Source organism: Phocoena phocoena, chromosome 2 (genome assembly GCF_963924675.1).
Source record: "Phocoena phocoena chromosome 2, mPhoPho1.1, whole genome shotgun sequence".
Taxonomy (NCBI): domain Eukaryota; kingdom Metazoa; phylum Chordata; class Mammalia; order Artiodactyla; family Phocoenidae; genus Phocoena; species Phocoena phocoena.
Window position 1 is genome coordinate 7,728,926 of NC_089220.1, and position 22,495 is coordinate 7,751,420.

The 22,495-nt window shown below is 38.5% G+C and overlaps 1 protein-coding gene across 3 annotated transcripts in view; it reads right to left on the bottom strand.

Annotated features, from left to right (window-relative positions):
• The window catches only part of VRK1 (VRK serine/threonine kinase 1), a 78,666-nt gene that overhangs the window by 39,308 nt on the left and 16,863 nt on the right, over positions 1–22,495 (bottom strand). For 2 of the 3 annotated variants that reach the window (XM_065871331.1, XM_065871329.1), the window contains exons 1-2: positions 6,624–6,783; positions 1,786–1,841 (exon numbers count right to left, since the gene is read on the bottom strand). In XM_065871331.1, the coding sequence (XP_065727403.1) occupies positions 1,786–1,841; positions 6,624–6,783 (216 nt within the window). Of the gene's footprint in view, positions 1–1,785; positions 1,842–6,623; positions 6,789–22,495 lie in introns of those variants that run through there. The other variant, XM_065871330.1, reaches the window with a different exon arrangement.

A 22,495-nucleotide genomic window follows, 5' to 3' on the forward strand; every position in this document is an offset into this window, starting at 1 on the left:
ATAAGCATGATGAAAAAGTGCTCAAAATCAGTCATTAAGTAAATATAAACTAAAACTATGAGACACTACTGCACTTCTGATATCATGGCTAAAACAAACACACCCGACAGCTCCAAGTGTTGAGGGGAACACGGAGCACCCAGAACTCTCATACGTTTTGTAAAATGGTAAAAACCACTTTGGAAATCTGTCTGGTACTTCTTATAAATTTATAAGGTATTGATCCAAGAAAAACAAAAATACTTGTACAAGAATGTTTATAGAAGCTCTATTCATAACAGCCAAAAACTGGAAACAATCCACGTGTCTATCAACAGGAGATGGAAAACAAACTCTAGTATGGCTATGATATATTACTGAGCAGTAGAACTGACCAAGCAATTGAAATGCCAACAATATAAATGAGCCTTCAATACACTATGTTGAATGTAAGTAATCAGAGACAAAACAGTAATGTACTGTATAAATACCATTTATATGACATTCTAGAACAGGAGTAACTAATCCACAGCAGAACAAAAACAAAAACAAAAAAAACATAAAAAAACCTCAGACAAACGGTTTCCTCCAAGGGTGTGGGAAATTAGGGGTTTGACCAGAAAAAGACAAAAGTAGTAGTTTGGGGATGATGGAAATGCTCTGTATTTTAATAGGGGTTGGGGTATACAGGTATATGCATTTGTCAAAAGTATTCAAATTGTGTTTATTTATTTCCTTGGAAAAATTATGCCTGCATAAAAAGTTGGTGAAAACAATCACTAAAACAATTCAGGCCCAAAAGAGTTATTAACTCATAAGAGATCAAATATACTCTTTTTTAAAAAGAGAGTAAAATAAAACAAATCAAACCAAAAGACCTTGGGGTGATTCTAATTCGAAAGTCTGTAGCCTTTAGGAAAATAAAGCAGGGTGAGGGGACTTATGTGGTAATTTGCCCAAATAACAGACCCTGTTACCTCTTCTATTTAACAAAAACATGTTCTTCACATGTACTAAAGAACTTTGAAAGAGGGGACTTACAAATGTTGGCAAGCAAAAAGATGCATACTACCTTGCATCCTAACAAAAAAATAGTAGTTAAAATGCCTACAAAATAATAGTAGTTAAATTAACTACTAAAAATAGTAGTTAAAAAACATTAAAATGTTTAAATAGTAGTTAAAATATTTAGTGCACCAATGTATAAATTGACCTGGCTATTCAGAGTATGCCTACGTTAGACAGGATACTGTCTACCTTCACTCGTTACAAACTAATTTCAACGTCAGTATAGCAAAAAGAAGTTTCAAAGTGACCACAAATAAATAATTTCATTTACTAAAATGAAAGGGGAGGAAAGATAATTGGAAATAAAAAGAAAAAATTGACCAAATGTAAGTTCAGAAGCAAATGCAAGATAAAATACAATAAAATTTCATTAAAGTAGTACAGTCTTGCAGGATATAAATATAAAAAGCATCTCATCTGTTGTAAATATAGCTGAAATAAAAAGAATGAGCTGAATATTTTTATTCCACATCTGCAAAACTCCAGGCTTTCATGCATTTTTTTTCCACAGATACTAGTGCCACTCTAACTCAAAAGAGAGGGGAGAGAATTTTTGAACTCAAATTATTTAAAACTATAAAGCTACTTTTGTGTCTCATTTAATATTTATGAAACATTACTAAAAATGTAGTAACTTATGGTTTAGTTAATTCTAGTTATCAAAAAGAATGTTTTACAAAATAAATACTACAACTAAATCAACAGCAAAGAAAACAATCAGCTGAAATATTTCCTTACCACTTTTACAACACAGGGTGCATCGCTGCCCACCGATTTTGAAGAATTCATATCAGCTGTTTGAAAAAGTGACATATGTAATATCAGAACAAGAAGTAGCATTATTATAAATAGCCTGTTACTAACCCTTTATTAGTATTTAGATCTGTGTATCTATAACCTCTTAATAGAATAAATTTCAGCTCCCAAATGTGTGTCTCAGGATATCATTACTGTGTATTTCATCAATTTTAAAACTTTTTTTCACGATTTAACATGTCTGAAATTGGAAGGCATCTTACAATTGCTGTCTTCAACATGATCATCAATTAAGTATGAAAAACTGAGTTAAAGACTTCTTTAATTCAAAAGTACTCATGGCCTTTGATATGCTAATGTATGCTGTGAATTCCCAAAAGGATGATGACTGATACAATTTCTTAAATTTAACAAACTAGGGAATCCTTTTAAGAAGGAGCATTAGGAAGGTAAGAAAAGAGGGAGCTAAAGCTCTAAAAAACATTCGTTTGGGAGAAAAAAATTCATCAAGATCAACAGTTCAGGATACTGGCACGAGAACTTTGAACTGCCATCCAGAATAATTTTAATGTGGTATCATTTTACTTCATGCAAATAAAGAAGCACAGTTGCCCTGAAATGCTGAGTTAGGAATATAAGGTTGCCCATATTCATTAAACACATATTTTTTACCAGATACCTACTACATGCCAGTTTCTAGGAAATGGATTTAGCAGTAAACAGGAAAAAACAATCTCTACTCTTATGAAACTAACATTTCAGTGGTAGGACACAGACAACAATTAAAATATAAAGTATGTTTGATGGGAGTAAGTGCTAGAGAGGAAAAATTAAGCAGGAAGGGAAGGTAGAGAGTGTTGCAAGTTAGTAAGAGAAACCTCACTGACAGGGTGTCACTGAAGCACTGGTCTGAAGACTGTGAGGGAATAAGCCACGTAAATATCTGCGAGAACATTCCAGGCCGACCAGCACAAAGGCCCTGATGTAGCTGGAGAAGAGTAAGTGAGGTGGAAAGTAACAGGGGTCAGAGATCAGAAAAGCAGCAGAGAACAAATACAATGAAATGGATAGGTGACCTAAAGCTGTTGCTATGAATGAGATGGCGAGTCACTGGAAGGTTTTAAGAGAGGAATGGTAAGCTCAGACTTTGATTTTCTAAAGAATTCTCCAGGCGGCTTTGTGGAGAATGGAGGGTGGAGGGCAAGGGCAGAAGCAGGGAGATCAGTTAGGCTACTACAACACTCTGGGTGAGAAATGGTGGTGGCTTGAACCAGAGTGGTAGCAGACAAGGCGGTGATAAGTGGTCAGATTGTGGATGTATTTTTAAAGAAGAGCCAACAAGATTTGCTCATGAATTAGTTATAGAGGATAAGAGGGGAAAAAAGAGATAAGGATGACTCCAAGTTTTTGGCCTGAGCAACTGGAAAGAAAAAGTTGCTACTTACTAAGACAGAGAAAATTGCAGGAGGAGCTGGTGCTTTGGGGTGCCTTAAGTTTGAGATGCTTATTAAACATCCAAGTTCAGGTGTTAAATAGGCAGCTGACATACAAGTCTTAAGTTCAGAAAAGTGGTCCAAGTTGGAGAAAGAAATTTGAGAGTCATCAAGATAGAAATGCTATTCATTTAAAGCCATGAAAATGGAAGAACCCCTAGGGAATGAGCGCAGACAGAGAAAAGAAGAAATCCTAGGACTGAGCCCTAAGGCATTCTCACATTAGAAGCTGAAGAGATGAAGAGGGACAGGCAAAGGAAACCAAGAAACCACCAATCAGCTGGGAAGCAGCAGTATTGTGAAAAGGCTGAAGCTAAAATACTTCAGACTACAAAGGGAACACCAAGTCATAAAAATGGCTAAATGGGCAAATGAATAAGTCTGAGCTCCTTAAGGAACAGCCCCAAGGAACACATCACTTAGATACTGAATTAATAATAAAGCAAGGTTAAATTTTTTAAAATCAGCATTTAGTGCACAAAATATTAAAATAAGTATAGCATCCCAATAATACTGCACAATTCGAATGAGAAAAGGGGGAAAAGGGAAGTTCAATAGTTCATTCAAACAACACATACTGCAAAGTATGCCAGGCACTAGGAAAACAATAAGAAGAACTGTCTCACTGCCAAGGAGGACATGTTTATTCTGGAAGAAAGAAAAGTAATTTCAGGGCAGCATGGAAAGTACTATGAAAGGGTTAACAGAGGGGTATTATACACAGATAGCACCTGCCCTAAGCTCAGCTTTGGAAAAATGAAGCAAAAGAAGAATCACACACAAAGAGCAAGAGGCAAAGGGCAGCATGATAGTCAAAGAACAGATTTTTGAGGAAATAAAAGGGATGAAGAGAAAAGTTACATAGGGACCGAACTACATGAAGGGTCTGGTATGCCATTCTCAAAGTTTGATGCTTTATCCTAAGGGCACTGGGGAGCCATTAAAGTTTAAATAGACTAGATCACCCAAGCCACAGCGTGAATAATAGGATGCAAGGGGGCAAGGCTGAGCAGAGAAAATTCACAGCCATAGTGAGAATCCAGACAAGACATGAAAATGACCTGCACTAAGGCAGTTATCAGCAGAGATAGAGAGAAATCAATGGATCTGAGAAGTCAGACAGTTAAAGCAACAGGACCAGATGAAGTACTGGGAACACGAGTGAAGCAATACTTGAGAATGCCTTCCCAGTCTGGCTTGAGGGGTGTCATTCATTCAGATACTCCTCTCCTGATCATAAGAGAATCACGAGATGAAAGAGGATGATATAAATTTTAGACATGCCTGTGGGTCATCCAAACAGAGATTCCTTATAGGCCACTCACTGGCTACGGGCTTGGACTCAGGGGATCACGTCCTTAGCCACAGATAAAAGATCTGGAAATCAGCAGTAAAGAGACAGTAACAGAAGCCAAGAGACTCGATGAGATCACTCGGAGAGACTAGACAGAAGGAAAAGTGAGCCAAGGAAGGAAAGCTGGAGAACACAGAAGTACTTACCAAGATGACTTAGCATAGCCAGAGAGGTAGGAGAAAAAGAGAGGTGAAAGTATGTTATCATGAAAGGCAATGGAAGCAACTTTTATGTGAAAGAAAGATGCACAGTATCAAATGCTGCAGAAAGTATCTAAACAAAATTCAGAAGCAACGTTTTAGCAGAAAATTATCATTAGAAATTGCTGATGATCTTGAATGTGGCTGTTTTGGTGTCAGTGGGCACAGAGAGATAAAGTGGAGGCAGCAGTATTAAAGCAAATGCCTTCTCCAGGTTGATCGATCCAGTTTTCAAAAAGCAAAGTTTTGCCACAGAAATTTGTCAAACCATTAGATTTAAAAAATATTATTAGGTGGCACTTTCTGATGATAAATACAAACACAAATAAAACAGCTAGCACACATGCAAAGCAAGTTGCAAATTTGCCAAAGGTTACAAAAGCAAACTAACTAATAATACAAAATGAAGAATTTGCTTGCTTTAAGACAAGTTCCCATCCCTAATATAGGATGTCCTAAGTCCACACATTCTGTGGTAGGGAGAGCTTATATTATCTGCCATCTCTAAATCACAAGGTCAAAAATATATACCTGGCTAATATAGCCCTAACCTTTCATGATTTATGAGGGCTTTCGGCTTAAGTCAGATAGCCTTGTTCACTGGAATAGGTTTGGTTCCAAACAAAACTAAAGAATCTACAACTATTTCCCCAAAGACAGGTGCCACTAGCCTAGAGAGATTATAAAATACAGTAAAGCGCTGGTTTTTAAACTATGTTTCATGAACATACCTCTAGAGACTGCAGCTAACCAACTACAGCCTATTGGTCCCGGTTGAGTCAGACACCTCTTGAGTAAGAGCTGCTGCTCTTTTTTATCTATGTCAGTGGTTCTCAAACTTTCCCAGGCATTTGAATCCCCTGGAGGGCTTGTTCAATCACATTTCCTACAGGTGGGGATTTGCAGGTCTGGGGTGGGACCCGAAAATGTACAGCTCTAATAAGTTTTCACATGACGCTAATCTAGTATTAATATTAGTATTCTGAGTTAAGATGTTGCTTGAAAATAAAAAAGCGTTCACTGCTAAAAATAAAATTTTATAAACCGCATGGCAGAAATCAAATAATTAAATCAAGATGAGAGGTGGAGTAAGAATATATAACGGAAAAGTTAGAAAGAAATATCAAAAGCAATTATGAAATGCACTGTGTCACTACTAATATTCCTGGTGGAGCAGACAGCTTTAGAAGCAATCACGTAAAATATTTTTTAAATCAACCAATTAGTTAACTTACAGAATCCCAGGGTTCCACAATGGGTCCCCCCAGATTTCAGGGTAAGTATGCTAATTAAATAGCACATTTCAGGCCTAATATGCAACTTCTAGGTCATTCTCCTAAATTCCACTATGATGACTATTAGGGTTGCATAAAAAGAAAAGGTAAATCCATACCTATTAAAGATCTGAAAATCTCCAAATTAAACCAAAACAAAGGGAATACATCCTAATTGGGTGGAGGTGGGGAAAGAAAGGTATGGCTTTCTTTGGGTCTCAAAGGAGATGAATGTTATATAGAATATCTTAAAAATCTAAAGCCATATGCTCACTAATGACAATATTACAGATATTTTATCCTGTTTCTACTGTGATTAAATCAACTGTCTTCTCCACTCCCAGGTCACAGATGCATTTTTGCCTAATTATACAATATCTTGTTGACTGTAGATTATTAGAAACATCCTGTAAAAGTTTGCAACTAAGAAACTATCAATATTTTGATAACAAAGCATATACATCTTCGGACTGACAATTAGAAGTAGTCATACACTTACCAAGATATATACAACCAAAGCCACCTTGGCCAATGGATGATCCTAGTTTCCATTCCTTTTTGTTCATGTCCGTGATTATCTCCCCGGCTGCAAAATGTTCTGCAAGACGTCTCTTTGCAGGGCCCTGTCTTCCAGCCTGAGCTGCTTTTACACGAGGCATTTTCACTATAATACAAAACAAAGCAACATTCATTATAATCCTAGAAGTGCTAAAAACCTTTTCACTAAGGAAAGCTTCTGTGCAACAAAGATGCTATTCAAATTCCTACTTACTCCAAAACTTAAATAAAGGACATCTGTTAATTCTAATTTATACGTGCTCAATCCTTTTGATTATCTCTTAACTTAGGAGAGGAAGCAATAAATAAAATGATCCATGCAATTACTTTCAAGAAAATATTTAAAGTTCCAGTGGTATAATATCATCTATGACTAAAAATGCTATTTAGCAACAACAAAAGAATTGCTCTATGAAGCTGAGGGGGAAAGGTACATCCAATTAGAATGCATACTCTATACAAATGCAATGAGGAGTTTACAAAGGTCAATGTTGATGGCATAAGAACACAGTAGACACTGAAAACACAAGACAGTTAACATTTGAGGAAAGGGAAAGAGTATTTATGGCAAGATAGTAGATGCTTTACACATAGGCTTCCATCCATCCTCACAACTCCATGAAGATTACATTATCATCCCCATTTTACAGATGACAAAATTAAGGCTCAGCCAAGTTAAGCAACCTGTCCAAGGTCATATACCTACTAAGTGGCCGAACAATAGAAATCTGCACTGAGGATTCCCTGGCTCCAAAGCCTCACCAACATGACCCACAATTACAAAAGTCACCATAATGAAGGAGTGACCAGGAGAAATTACGGCTGTTTAGTCATTTGGGTTCACAGAAAAGGCAAAGCTGGTGATATCCAGCATTTGTATGTTTCCCCTCTCACCAACTATCCTTTTGGAGATGAATTCCTATTTACTTACTAACAGACAAGCTTAGCATAGCATTCATGGACAGCAGTGTTTTACCGCGAAAAGAGCACAGGTCTATAACGAAAAGACCTAGATTCGAGTGTAGGTGTGAGGTCAGTTTGGGGTGATCTTGATCAAGTCACTTCTCTCTGGGCTTTAAGTGCCCTTAGACAAAACTTACTTCACTGAGTGAAGGAAGGGTGGGTCAGGAATGGTGAGCAGCAAGGCTAGCAAGCTGTAGAGTAAGGGCCAAGTTCTTGGGCAAGGGTATGAACTCAGTGGCCCAGAAAAAAAGGAAGTAACACACTTAAGACTGAAGAAAAGAAAGCATGAACCAGACTGTGTGTATGTGTGGTGTGTGTGATTTCAAACTCTCAGATTAATCTATTTTAATCTATTAATTGAAAAAGATTTAAAACAAATAGTTTTTAGGATCCTATAGTTCCCTAAAACTGTATTAGAGATACAGTAAAGAGGGTGATAGGAGTTGTAAGGTAGTCTGCAACATTTGAAATGGCTATTCAGCTGAAAGATGTCTGTTAAGATCCGACAATTTACATAAGTAGTTTGGTTTTGAGCCTAGATATTCTAAATACATACGTACTACATTAGATTGGAAATTTTTTTAGCAAATATCCACCCATATCACTCCACATACAGAGACTCCATTTATGCAAATGCTCTTTATTAATTTATTGGGGATTTTTAAATTTAACTTTTTCCTACAGAATACTGATGCATCTTCATTGTCTAAATCTTCTCTAAGTTAACAAAAGAATCTTCAAAATGAGTGTGTCCGTTATTTCTTCATATCAACTAATTCTCTTAATATGTTTGTAATCATTATAAAACTTTCCTGAATGGAATTTCAGTTGTAACCATGACAGCCCAGACTCAAAACACCAAAAAAGGTGACTTTTAGAGCTACAGTAGATTGAGTAAAAGAAATAACTAAGCCACACAGTACTTCCAAATACTAAAATGAATGCCTTCTAAATTTTATCCAGCTTTATCAAATCATCAGAGTAATGTCCTATTTGATGAGTTCCTTATTGTAAGAAGGAACTATCTTCCTTATTAAGACAGTTTAAATGCTTTAATTCAAAAAGACTTTCCTGAACTTGCAAAAAAAAAAAGTGAAACCCCAAAGTGAAAGATCACACCACATACTAATCAACCCAGAATGACCAACACTAAGATGCAGCCTAGTCTAGTAAAATTACTGAACTTCATAGTAAAAGAAAATATTCTTTGTGCATGCAGGCCAAAAAACGATAGTTTATAAGGAAAGCAAAATCATATTGTCATCACTTTGACAGCGACATTTTATGCCAGAAAAAAAAAAGGAAGTAACATACTTAAGACTCAAGGAAAGAGAACCTGAACCAAAGAGTCTATACTCAGTTAAATTTCAAATCTAAAGACTTCAAGGTGTTATCAACACGGAAGTAGGAAAAGGGAATAAGAATCTACTAGAGAACAAGCCTCAGATATCTAAAATCACTAAAGAAAAGCCACTATAAGAGCTGACAGTGAGCAGTAAATACTTATTTGTAGAACTGAGTTTCAACAAGGGTTATAAAGGAGAGGCTAGAATAGATAATGGGTATATGTTCTGACAATGTGGACATAGTACAATCGCAAAAAATGGGAAAACATGCAAAAAAAAATCAACTTTCCAGTAATCATATTGTGGTGATACTTAGTTTTGTTAACTACAGCTATTGTGGTCACAGATGTGGAATAACGCAAATGAATAATTATGTGATGTTTTAATTCTATCATCACTGTGTCCTTAAAAATCAGGATTCAAATATGGAAGAAAAAGGACGCAGCTGAAAGAAGAGGTAGGATTATATTTGGAAGTATTTTTTTAATTCAGAAGGTACTTTATCTTTTACAGAAAGTATATACATACACACACACACCTTTGTATTTCCTAGCCCCATTCACAAAAAAAAAGCTTAGAAACAATAAACAACCCAGTAGCAATGAGCATCCCTAGTACACAAACGGTATTCCTGAAATACCATTTCCTGTTAAAAGAAACCAGGTTCCTTGAAGAAATGACTGATTCCAGGTCTGGAGCTGGAAATGTACAGGATAAACCTGGAACACCTCGTCATTTCTAGATGTCAAGGAAGCTATCAAAAACTACTAGAGTTATGTCAAATATGTCTAAGGAGTCAACTTGAAAGATGTTCCCACTACCAAAGATGAGCCAATTTGAGTCAATAAATATAACGATAATGGACTGAAACACACAAAATGGGTAAAACCAAGAGTTCATAATAGTAAGAAAACTTAAGTGGTCATCTCTAGAGGATAACAGGAAACCCCTCAATTTTGAAAACCAGTAAATAAAGGGAAAGAATCCAGCATCTATCCTTTCTTTCTTACATGAATTGTACCACTGGGTAACCAAATAGAAGATGAAGAGAAATTTCTCCTTATAGAAAAATTTCAGCTAATAAGTGAATAAGAATGGTTTTAGCTTAACACTAATTCCACCTCCTAATGCATTAATGGATCCAGACACTGAGCAATGATAGCTACTAACATCAAAATATGAGATATCCAGACATTATATGCCTCCTGATAAAAAAAACACGCCACTACCCATAAAGTAATCCTGCGAAATAAGAAATAAAAAATAAACGGACCCTGAGTATGATTTAGCCTATCAAGTCACTGGATATGAAGGGAACAGAAGAATATGATAAACTAACACAGGAATGCAATCGGCAAAATCCTAACTGCTGGAAGCCCTACAGTGCATATAACACCATTTCTTCAACAAATAAAGGGGGGAAAAGAGATGAGGGAGAAGAAAACTAGATTTAAAAAGACTTCAAACAGGGCTTCCCTGGTGGCGCAGTGGTTGAGAGTCCGCCTGCCGATGCAGGGGACACGGGTTCGTGCCCCGGTCCGGGAGCATCCCACATGCCGCGGAGCGGCTGGGCCCGTGAGCCATGGCTGCTGAGCCTGCACGTCCGGAGCCTGCGCTACGCAACGGGAGAGGCCACGACAGTGAGAGGCCTGCGTACCGCAAAAAAAACAGACTTAAAAACAACATATCTAACAAAATCTGGCAAATCTAAACCACAGTGTTTAGGGATGCATATCTGAGTGCTAAAACTATAAAGAAAACGATTACCATAAAAGCTAGAACTTACTTTGGGGGAGCATAAGAAAGTTGTGATTAGGATGGGGCACATGGTGGGCTCAGTAATATCTCTTGACATAGGTGGTGGTTATAAAAGTACCTTCTAATTCATTCGGTCTGTATTTGTTTAATAAGATTTTCTGTATTGTGAAATATTTTATGGTTTTTAAACATTAAAAAATTACTGCTCCTATAATTAACAATCCCCAAAGGATCAAAACCGGAAATCTTTTCATACTCCACGAGCTTGTCCAATCACACACATCCAAAAAAAAAAAGAAAGAAAGAGAAGTCTCCAAAGTAAAATCTGTACTTCATTTACTGTGAACTATTAATAGCCTTTTGCTTTTTTATTTATAGGCACTTCTTATATATTCTATATATATTAAAGAAATTAGCTCTTTACATTGCAAATACTTCTTCCAATTTATTTATCTTTTAATACTGTTTATTTTTAGTTTTTGGGTTTTATGTCATCCTTAAAAGACCTCTCCCAGTGAAATTTCTTTTTTCAAAGATCTCCATGTTTTCCTTTAGTTATTTTACAGTTTCATAAAATTTCTTGGTAAATTTTTTATCTGTCTACACTTATATTGGTATAAGATATGAGGTCGGAATCCAGCTTTTTTTTCCTTTTAGTCAGCCTTCCATACACATTAGGGAGATTCACAAGTGTTTGAGGAACTTAAAATATATCACACCAACCCAAGTAAACTAAGTACAGAAAAAGTTCATAGAAACTTGTACAATGTAGGTCCTAGATTACGTTTCTTTGGAATGGAATGAAATGGAATGTTGGTTTACTAATTACTACTTGAAACTAACTTTATGCTTGGGTTAAAACTTCCCTCACACTTCTATCTACTCCACGTGAACGTGAAGAAGTCATTGAAATATACTCTGCTGCTCTGGTAGAAAGGGGCCGCTACAACACAAAATTTTCTTTAAAATGCCCCTAAATGAAACTCCCTTCCTCCCTTTGCACAAGTGGCTTCTTGTGGAAAAAAGATGCGGAGGCCTCCTTTCTGCCAGCCCTACACTCTTAGGCTGGCCACAGACAACCGACAGCTCAGAGGCTGGCTTCTGCTGGATGCAAGGGGGTGGCAATGGCAGTGGATTAATAAATAAGCATTTGGTCAATAACTCATCTTTTAAGATGTACAGAGACACAAAAGACTTAAACAAATGCAGCTGGACACCACACAGTTATGCAGGGCATACTCCTAATTAAGGTTATGATTCTTAGAGTGCGCTGCTGGGTTCTATTTACGAACATTTTACTTAGGGACAAAATTGTTATTCATACGTAAGACTGGTCTGTAGTTTTCTTTTTTCTAACATATTTATTTGTTTTGATATCAATATTATGCTCACGTCATAAAAACACTTTTGAAGTTTTTCTTCTCTTACCACAATATAAAGAGTTTACACAGCATTGGAATTACCTATCCCCTAGTAGTTGTGAAGATCTCAAGCCCGAGAGGCTGACGCGCTGAGCGCTGGTAAGGGGGTGGAGCAAGTGGAGTTCTCACACATGGGCCAGTGCTTCAGCCATTCTGAAATCTGTTCTGCAGCAGCTGCTACCTGACCCAACAATTCCTCTTCTATGTATATACCTGAGAGAAATGAAAACATGTCCACCAAAAGGATAACAGCACCTTTACTCAAAACAGCGAAACACTGGAAACCCACATGTCCATCAACAGGAAAATGGACATAATAAAATAGATGAACCTCCCAGTGCTAAGTTCAAAAAAAGAAGCCAGACACAAGACGAGACACTCATGATTCCATTGCACTAATCTGTGACGAAAGAAGTCAAGTAGCAGAAACCACTGGGAGGAGAAAATGACTATGAGTTGGAAGAAGGTTTCTGGGGATCTGGTCATGTTCCATACCCCAGTCTCGGTGATATCTGAACTGTACGTTCACGTCATTAAAATTAATCAAGTTATACACTTATGATTTATTTCATTCTATTTTTTCAGTTATGTAAAATTAACACGGTAAATTACACAAACATTAAGTGTTGTAACAGGGGCCAATCAGGAGAAAAAGAAAATGCACAAGTAACTTAAACAAGAACGCTTAATATAAAAAACTATTAATTTCTAAAAGGTGGTTGACTACTAAAAGGAGAACTCTAAGGAATAGAAAAGGGAGGGAGCAGATACTATCTACAAGGTTAAGGGAGAGAACACAGAAATGAACTCTTCACTGGAAAGGCTGTAGCTACAGCCCAGCGGGTGGCAGAGTTCTCTAGGGTGCCAGCTGGTCCATAGGAATCCACCCGCTGGGGTCCTGGTGGAAGCAAGATACTGCCTACCAGCGTACAAAAGAAAAGTCACAGAGAGCATGCTGGCATCCATACCTTAAGAGAGGAAAAAAAAAAAAAAGCACACTACAACAGCAAGAGAAGCCCCTTCCCCACTCTGCCTGGCAGTGTCTGTCCCTCACCCTCTACTGACTAACCTAACCTTGTGCTGGAGAAGAAAACACGTTTACAGGGTCTAGTTCAAGTACCACCAACAGAGCAAAAACAAGAAGCAATAAATTGATAACCTGCACAAATGTATACACAGGTTGACAAACGTTTGCACATGCATACACACTTGAGAACCAACCACCCTGATCAAGATACAGAACATTTCATCATGCCATCAAGTGTCCTAGGGCCCTTTTCTGCCAACACCCATTCCTGTTCTTCCCAACAAAGACCAGTGGTTGTGCCCCTCGGGGTGGGCCACTTCCCCTGGAGAACCCTACTCTGCTGCCAGTTCCGTCTGAGATGGGTCTCAGACCTGAGAGGGCCACCTTCAACATCCTCCCACAACCCCACCTGACCTTCACTGCGCTTGGCAGCACCTCTTATTTTCTGGTTCAGAGTAAAAGAAGTCTCCGAGTTTCAGAGAATATGAAATCGATGTGTCTCAAATCTCCTTGTTCCTTTTCAGAGGATTTCTGAAAAGAAGAAAGGAGAATTATTTAAAACCAGAAGTCCTTGCTCAAAAACTGTAGTAAATAACATGACCATAAACATTTACCTCAGTAAAGAACTTAAAATACTCATTGGAATTAAACAATTGCTTTAGTACATTATAGGTTTCTCCTAATAATGAAACCAATACCTACATTAAGATTTCTATTAAAGAATAAAACGGAGGGCACAAACCTCTACCAAATTAAATCTTTCTGCATAATTTCTGCCCACCTGGAGCAAAGCAGGTTATGACAGCCAATCCAACAGAGAGATTTCAAAGAAAAGAAAGTTTACCGTCACTGACCATTACATAAACTGACCACTTCTTTTCTCACTGATATTAAATGAAATTCAGATGCAAGTGAAAAGCACATGAAAATGCAAATCAACACTGCCCTTTACTGAAATCACTTGCTGGTATATCCCATATTAGCATATTCACCAAAATTTAATTGTAAACAGAGTAATTATGGTACTGAAGTTATTAAATACACAAAGCAAGCTTGGAACTATACATATTCAAATAGAATTTCAGTGGCAGATCAACTTTTATATCTGAAACAATACCCTAATTAATAGTCAGCTCTGGTAATAAAATGGTCCTCTGTTTTTCAGATAACATTCCAAAAAAAGTTCTGCTGTGAATATTAAAAGTTTTGTGAAAAGAGTCTTAAAATTCCAATAGCTATATTTATCACAATATGGTACTGTATTTAGACAACTGGCATTTTCCAAGTCCTGGATTCAAGTTTGGAATGTTTTTTTTAATCTTCTGCTGAGGAGAGAAAAAAGCTTGAATGAATCAAATAATTCCACTTACACTTAATGAGCTCTATGAATTCATCATACCCAAACTGGGAAATTACAATGCTGTATAAATCCTGTCACATACTGGATGACTAGTCATAAATTTCCCCTAAAACAGGTATGCACGTAAGTTCCTTTGAGGGGGTCATATATTTTTATGAAATTTTCTTTAAAGTCATAAGCTTCTCTGATGTTTTAAAACTGTATAGAGACACAGTGATTCAAGGATAATTTTCACCATGCCATTAACATGGTACCAGCATATTCTCAGCTCCACTCTTTGTAGTAGAAAGCACTTTCGCACCCTCCCCTATCTACACTTGGTGAAATCTTTTCCATATGCAAAGGTCTAGCTCTTTTTTTTTTTAAACATCTTTATTGGAGTATAATTGCTTTACAAGGGTGTGTTAGTTTCTGCTTTATAACGAAGTGAATCAGTTATACATATACATATGTCCTCCTATCTCTTCCCTCTTGCATCTCTCTCCCTCCCACCCTCCCTATCCCACCCCTCTAGGTGGTCACAAAGCACCGAGCTGATCTCCCTGTGCTATGTGGCTGCTTCCCCCCAAAAAATGGTCATGAAGAACCTAGGGGCAAGATGGGAATAAAGATGCAGACCTACTAGAGAATGGACTTGAGGATACGGGGAGAGGGAAGGGTAAGCTGGGACAAAGTGAGAGAGTGGCACGGACATATATACACTACCAAACGTAAGATCTAGCTCTTCTGCAGTCAGATATGACCTCTGAAGCTTCAGCACTGTTCTTACCTCTTATTGCATTTGATAAATGTTCCCTTAAGTTTATGAACTCACTAGGTAAGAGAGCTGTCTTACAATACACTGCACTTGGTAGGATTTCAATAAATGAGTAAAATTATACAGCAGAAAGGTTAAGTTTCTTTTCCTCAAGTACCTGACATCTAACCTTATCCTTAATATATAATGCCATTCCTTTTAAAAGCCCAGCAATTGAAATCCATGTTGAACCCTATTTATTGTCCTCAAAACTGTAATTCCCCCTCATAACTCTCAACAGATGACCTCATCTGCTGCTTTAGAGAAAAAAGCCACAAACTTCAAGTGGAAATTCCTTTTATCTTTCCAAGACTCAAACCTACAAACCACCTGCACCCACTTCAGGCCTAACTTTACATCCATCCTATCCTCCTTCTGTGATCACAATTTAGGGAAGCCCTCCTCCTCCATCAAACATCAGCTCCTTCTTCACCTGCATCCCATCCCCTCCGACGTCCTGACATAAACTATTAATTAACCCCTCTGTCAAATGTTCAACATCTCCCTCAACTAGACCCTTCCCATCAGCTTTTAAATATGCTCATGGCTTGCCCATTGGGGGAAAAAAAAAATGTTTTTTAACCCCCCTGCACTATCATCCTAACTCTCTTCTCCCTTTCAGCACCAAACCTGTACTTATGAACATGTCCCTTCTCCTCACCCTCCCCACAACTCACTCCATCCGGACTCTCCCTTCACAAGCCCACTCAAACTACTCTTGCTCAGGGCACTAAACCCGATGACCCGAGGAATCATCTCATTTGTTCCGCTCATTACCCAGCAGTTCTCAACACTGTTGTTAATTCGTTCTTTCTTGAAACGTTCTTTCCTTTTGCTTTCACAACACAACACTCTACTGGTTTTCACTCTACTGTTTCCGGCCACTCACAGTCTAGGTATTTTGGGAAACACAACAGTAACACCTCATTCTTTCAAGGATTTTGTTCTACTTTTTGATGTATAGTTTTCCAGGATTGTATCATGCTAAAAAAGCAGACCATCGTACATGGTCTTACACCAAATACATCAAAATACAAATTCTATAAGAATAAATTACATAAAATAAAAACATGCCATTAAATAAAATTAAGCCCTCTGGAAATAAAATTAATAGCTTTAAAATTAAGATGGAGGCATATACAAAAAATATAATTGATTGATATGAATATTCCTTTAAGCTAACAGAACTGAAAAGAGTTGATAGTGTCAAAGAGATATCTGCACACCCATGTTCAGAGCAGCACTATTCACAACCACCAAAATGTGGAAGCAACCTAGGTGTCCACCCACAGGCAAATGGATAAACAAAATGTGGCACAGATGTACAACACAGTATTATGCAGCCTTAAAAAAGGAAGGAAATTCTGACTCATAACATGGAGGTACAAATACAAGTGGTATTATTTCAAAGACTGTTCTTATACATGCTAATTACATAAATCTACTTGTTTTCACAGCAGTAAATAAAGGTTAACTGTGAATTATGTGAACTTATGAAGAAGAGTAATGATTTGTTCATATATTCACTCAACAAACATTTATTGATAATCTGCCACAGGCCAAGCACTTGTTCTAGGCACTTGCTATACTTCAAGGAACAAAACAAAGGTCCTACCATTTGACACTTATATTCTAGAAGAGACAGATAATAAAAGCTAACATAATGGGTAAGTTTTAGAGAATAGGTAATATTTTAGAGAATGCAGATGCTATGTTTCAAAAAGCAATAAAGTAGAGCAGGTTGGGGGGAGGGGATAGAGGACAGGGAGTGTAAGGTGACCGGGGGCAGCGTGCAGTATTAACGGAGAGGTCATGGTCAGCCCCACTGAGGAGGTGAGATCTGAGCAAAGATGGGAAGGAGGCCACGTGAGTATCTGGGGCAGACATCCTAGGCAGAGGGATGAGTGGTGCAAAGACCCTAAGTTAGGAGCCTGTCCCGCAACCAGAGAAGAGTAAGGATGCCAGTGTGACTGGTGTGGACTGAGCAAGGGGAAAGAAGGAGGAGAAGTCAGAGAGGGAACACGGGAGCAACAGATCAAATGGAGCCCCGGGAGCCACCATAAGGACTCTGACTTTAGCAAAAGGGCAAACATAATATTTGGAACGGGTTTATACTTGCATTTTAATTCACAGTCCTTCAAATAAATCAAAATGAAGTCAAAATGAATCAAAATGAAAATCATACTCTGAACACTCAAGAAGAATTCTCCCACTGACCAATTTCTCACCAAAATTTTTACTATTTTTTATATTTCTGGCTAACGTGTATTATTCCATCCTCAAAATCCATTTCACCTGTAGGCTAAACTTGATATCATGATTACCAAAATCTTAAGTGCCATTGTCACTAAAGTCACCTCAAGGTAGGAATGGTTTTATAATGGATCAACTTCCATTTCTCAAAAGTACAGGATAGGACTAGGCCCTATTCTCCCTTTAACTTAAACTAAGTTATTTGGTAGTGCTACTAGAGTAGATGGTTGCAACTTTTTGACAAGAAATATAAAACTTTTACCATTCTATGCCTCCTTTTAAATTTAAAATAAAAATACCACTCAAGGGCTTCCCTGGTGGCGCAGTGGTTGAGAGTCTGCCTGCTGATGCTGGGGACACGGGTTCGTGCCCTGGGCCGCGAAGATCCCACATGCCGTGGAGCGGCTGGGCCCGTGAGCCATGGCCGCTGGGCCTGCGCATCCGGAGCCTGTGCTCCGCAACGGGAGAGGCCACAACAGTGAGAGGCCCGCGTACCGCAAAAAATAATAATAAATAATAATAATACTCAAACCCACAGAATTCTATATTATTACAAGTCATAGTATCTGCTTCATTTACTCAACAAATATTTATTGAGCACATACTCTGTGCCAGGAACTATCTAGAAGATGGGAATAAAGCAGTGAACAAATCAGACAAAAATCTCTGCCCTCGTTGAGCTAATATTTTGTTTAGGAGAGACAGATAAATTTTTTCAAAATTAAAACATGAGCTACGTCCAATGGTAATAAGTGCTAAAGGAAAAAAATAAAGCAGGGACATGGCGGGGGGTGGGGGGTAGGGGGGGCAGAGATGAAACCGAAAAGATGATCTGGTAAAGCGTCACAAGAAAGTGACATTTAAGCAAAGACCTGTAAATAAAGTGAGTGAAGTCAGCCATGCAGTGATCTAGAGGAAGAGCACCCCACACTGAGGGAGCAGCGAGTGCAAAGGCCTAAGGCCAGGACATGCCCAGCCTGTCCTAGCAGCAGCAAGGTGGCTGGTGCATCTGGCAGAGAATGAGCTCAGGGAGAACACTAGCTGGTGTCAGAGACATAAAAGGGCAAGGCGTGGCCATCACGTCCAACATGGAGGCCCCTGTAAGGACACTGACTTTGAATCTAAGTCAGATGGGAAATCACGGGAAGGTCTGAGCAGAGAAGTGGCATGCTCTGACTTAGGTTTTCAAAGGATCACTCTGGTTGATGCATCAAACAGACTGGAAGGGGGCAAGGCAGAAACACCTACCAGTTATTACAATGGTGTTGCTACTGGAATAACCACTGACTGCATTCATCCTTACTGAATAGTAAGGATGTCAATTTTTTACAAACTGACCTGATTTTAAGCCGCTAAAGAGGAGTACAGAAGAACGTAAGAGGTTTTTTAAACGTTTTTTAACTTTACACAAGCTACCCACCCCCAGAAAAACAAGTCTACAGTACCAAGTAGAAGCAATCAATATTAGTGACAGATGGTCTAGGAAACATGCTAATCATCTCATATTCTAGATTTTCTAAGTTCTATCTTTATGGCAATTTAGTTCACCAGGAAATTAAACATTTGAACTCATTTATTCCAAAGGCATTTATAAAACACCTCCAGAATATGTGCTGGAAACTGTGCTAGGGACTGGAAATATAAAACCAAACAAAATGCAACCTTTGGCTTCAAGAAGCTGCACTTAGCTTCATGCAAAAACACCATCACACAGTTATGATTTAATATTATACCATCAGCTTCAAACAAGGATCAATAAAAAGCCCTCCAGGTAAAGAATGTTTCTGAATCCTTTGATAGAACTATTTATTAAAGACAGTGAGCAGTTGTACACATCAACTCTATTAGTTTCAGGGTGGGAAAAAAGTGCCTCTTTCAGTGATGCAAGTTTTTAAGATATTAAGAGCTATGAAACTCCTGTTTCCCCTTTTTCAGTGGGTGCCTGGAAGTTCAGAGCAAAAGTGTAAACTCGATTACATAACTATCCATTGTCAGAGGTAGTAATTCTCAATCCTGGCTATACATCATGGTTACCAGTGGAACTCTGAAACAGTAAAGGCCCTACTCCACAAGAGCCCCAGCATCTTCTATTTTAATCCTGCACAGGGAGTTGTGATGCACAGACTGGACCACTGGTCTAGATACAGTCATCCCTCAGTATCCTCAGGGGACTGGTTCCCAGATCCCCTTGGATACCAAAATCCACTCAAGTCCCTTATATAAAATGGCATAGTATTTGCATATATTCTACGCACATCCTTCCATATACTTTAAATACTATCCAGATTACTTACAATACCTAACACAATGTAAATGCTATGTAAATAATTGTCCATGTGGCAAATACAAGTTTTGCTTTGGGGAATTTTCTGGAAATTTTTTCTCAAGTATTTTTTTTTTTTTGCGGTACGCGGGCCTCTCACTGTTGTGGCCTCTCCCGTTGCGGAGCACAGGCTCCAGGCGCGCAGGGTGGCCATGGCTCACGGGCCCAGCCGCTCCGCGGCATGCGGGATCTTCCCGGACCGGGGCACGAACCCGTGTCCCCTGCTTCAGCAGGCGGACTCTCAACCACTGCGCCACCAGGGAAGCCCTCAAGTATCTCTGATCTGCAGTTAGCTGAATTCACAGTTGATTGAACCTGTGGATGCAGAACCCACAGATACAGAGGCCAACTGTATTCTGGTACATCTTCCTTTCTTCATTAAGTCATTCATTTTCAATGTAAGGGCTCTATTACATACAACTCTATTGTATTAGAGGATTTTAGAAGTTGGGTAAAAAATATAAAATAGTGAATGAACGATTCAGAAGGAGCCTCCCCCAAAAACACCCTTTTCCCATCCCACCATATCCCAGGCCAAAAACATTTATCCATATTTCAAACTTATTTGAAATTAAGAAGTAATTACAGGGCTTCCCTGGTGGCAGAGTGGTTAAGAATCCACCTGCCAATGCAGGGGACATGGGTTCGAACCCTGGTCCGGGAAGATCCCACTTGCCGCGGAGCAACTAAGTCCGTGCACCACAACCACTGAGCCTGCGCTCTAGAGCCCATGAGCCACAACTACTGAGCCCACGTGCCACAACTACTGAAGCCCGTGTGCCTAGAGCTCGTGCTCTGCAAGAGAAGCCACTGCAATGAGAAGCCCACACACCGCAACGAACAGTGGCCCCCGCTCGTCGCAACTAGAGAAAAGTCTGCATGCAGCAACGAAGACCCAACGCAGCCAAAATTAAATAAATCAATTAAAAAAAAAGAATTACATATTTTGGTGTAAATGGCTTCCTGCCAATCTACAGTAAGTCAAAGAATAAAATCAAATAGGAGATAATCAGTCAATAAAGAACTTCATCACCTCTTTTGCTAAATTACATTGTGAACAATTTGAAAGCAATACATCTAAGGACAGTCCTCTTACAAATGAGCCAGTTAATCAGAAGTTGATTAATGCATTGGTTTAGTGCTAAGAAATCATATGAAAAATAAAATACAGAATCTTGAGTTTTTATAGCCACTTCGCAACAATACACAGGGTCTTCTTCATATATTTACTTTTGTCCCCACAAATCCTACAGTTGAGACAGAACTATAAGGATGACCACAGGAATAAAAGTAGTTACTACCAATACCATTTAACACAAACAACTGAGACACAGGAAGGTTAACTCAGTTCTGTTAGGGACATCCAATCATCCCCTGGTTTCACTCAGAGAACCAGCCATATCAATAAAAGTATGAAAAACATTCACAGCTATATGGTACCCTTAGTAACACTAACAAAATAAGAGTCAAATGTAACACAATGAGAATTTAGAAGTGAACCTCCAGAGATAATGATCCCATCAATTCATAGATTTATTTCTGAAAAACCTTAAGCTAAACTCAAACTGTGATACAATCTTTAGAAGCAATTGTCACACTAGTCATGTTTTCACACTTAAGCTGGAAAGAACTAGGTGAAGACTCGAACTTCTAACTTGGAAAAATAAAGTAGATATCTTCAAGGAGAAAAATTTCTTCCTAGTCAGATTTTTTAAACCTGTATTAAAAAAATGATTAACATTAGATTATAAAAAGTTTTGGTATAGTGAATAAAATGTTTAAAATACAGTATCAAATGTACTTCTTCAACTTTTATTTCCTTTAAATGATTTCCAAAAGTTCTAAAAGAGGAAGACTAACTGCAGAATTAATTTTTAACTGAGAACATGTAGTATGGTACAATTTCAAACACAATCCCAAGATACCTCACTGCCACCACTTGCCCCCAAAAAGGAATGATGTCATGAAGTTTTTGCTACGCACTTCTTCTGACTTCTGATGCAGTGATTAAAAGATCCATCCATGGAGTCCTAACAGGTCTCCACGAACCAACCATGAAGAAAACACTACAGAAATATTTAGAAAACTTCCTGCTCTGCCCAGGCAAAGGCATCAAATCTAAGAGAAGAACAAGCTTGAAGATGCCAACCTCAAAGGGAGGTGGGTGCCTAGCTCCTTGACCCATAAGCCCTACAAAAAGAGCTGAAAGGAACGCTTTTTTTTTTTTTAATTAAATTTATTTATTTTTGGCTGCGCTGGGTCTTTGTTGCTGCCGTGCAGGCTTTCTCTAGTTGCGATGAGCGGAGGCTACTCTTCATTGCGGTGCACAGGCTTCTCATCGCAGTGGCTTCTCTTGTTGCGGAGCAAGGGCTCTAGGCACGCGGGCTCAGTAGTTGTGGCCTGCAGGCTCTAGAGCGCAGGCTCACTAGTTGTGGCACACAGGCTTAGTTGCTCCGCGGCATGTGGGATCTTCCTGGACCAGGGCTCGAACCCGTGTCCCCTGCACTGGCAGGCGGATTCTTAACCACTGCACCACCAGGGAAGTCCCAGAACACTTCTTTATGTA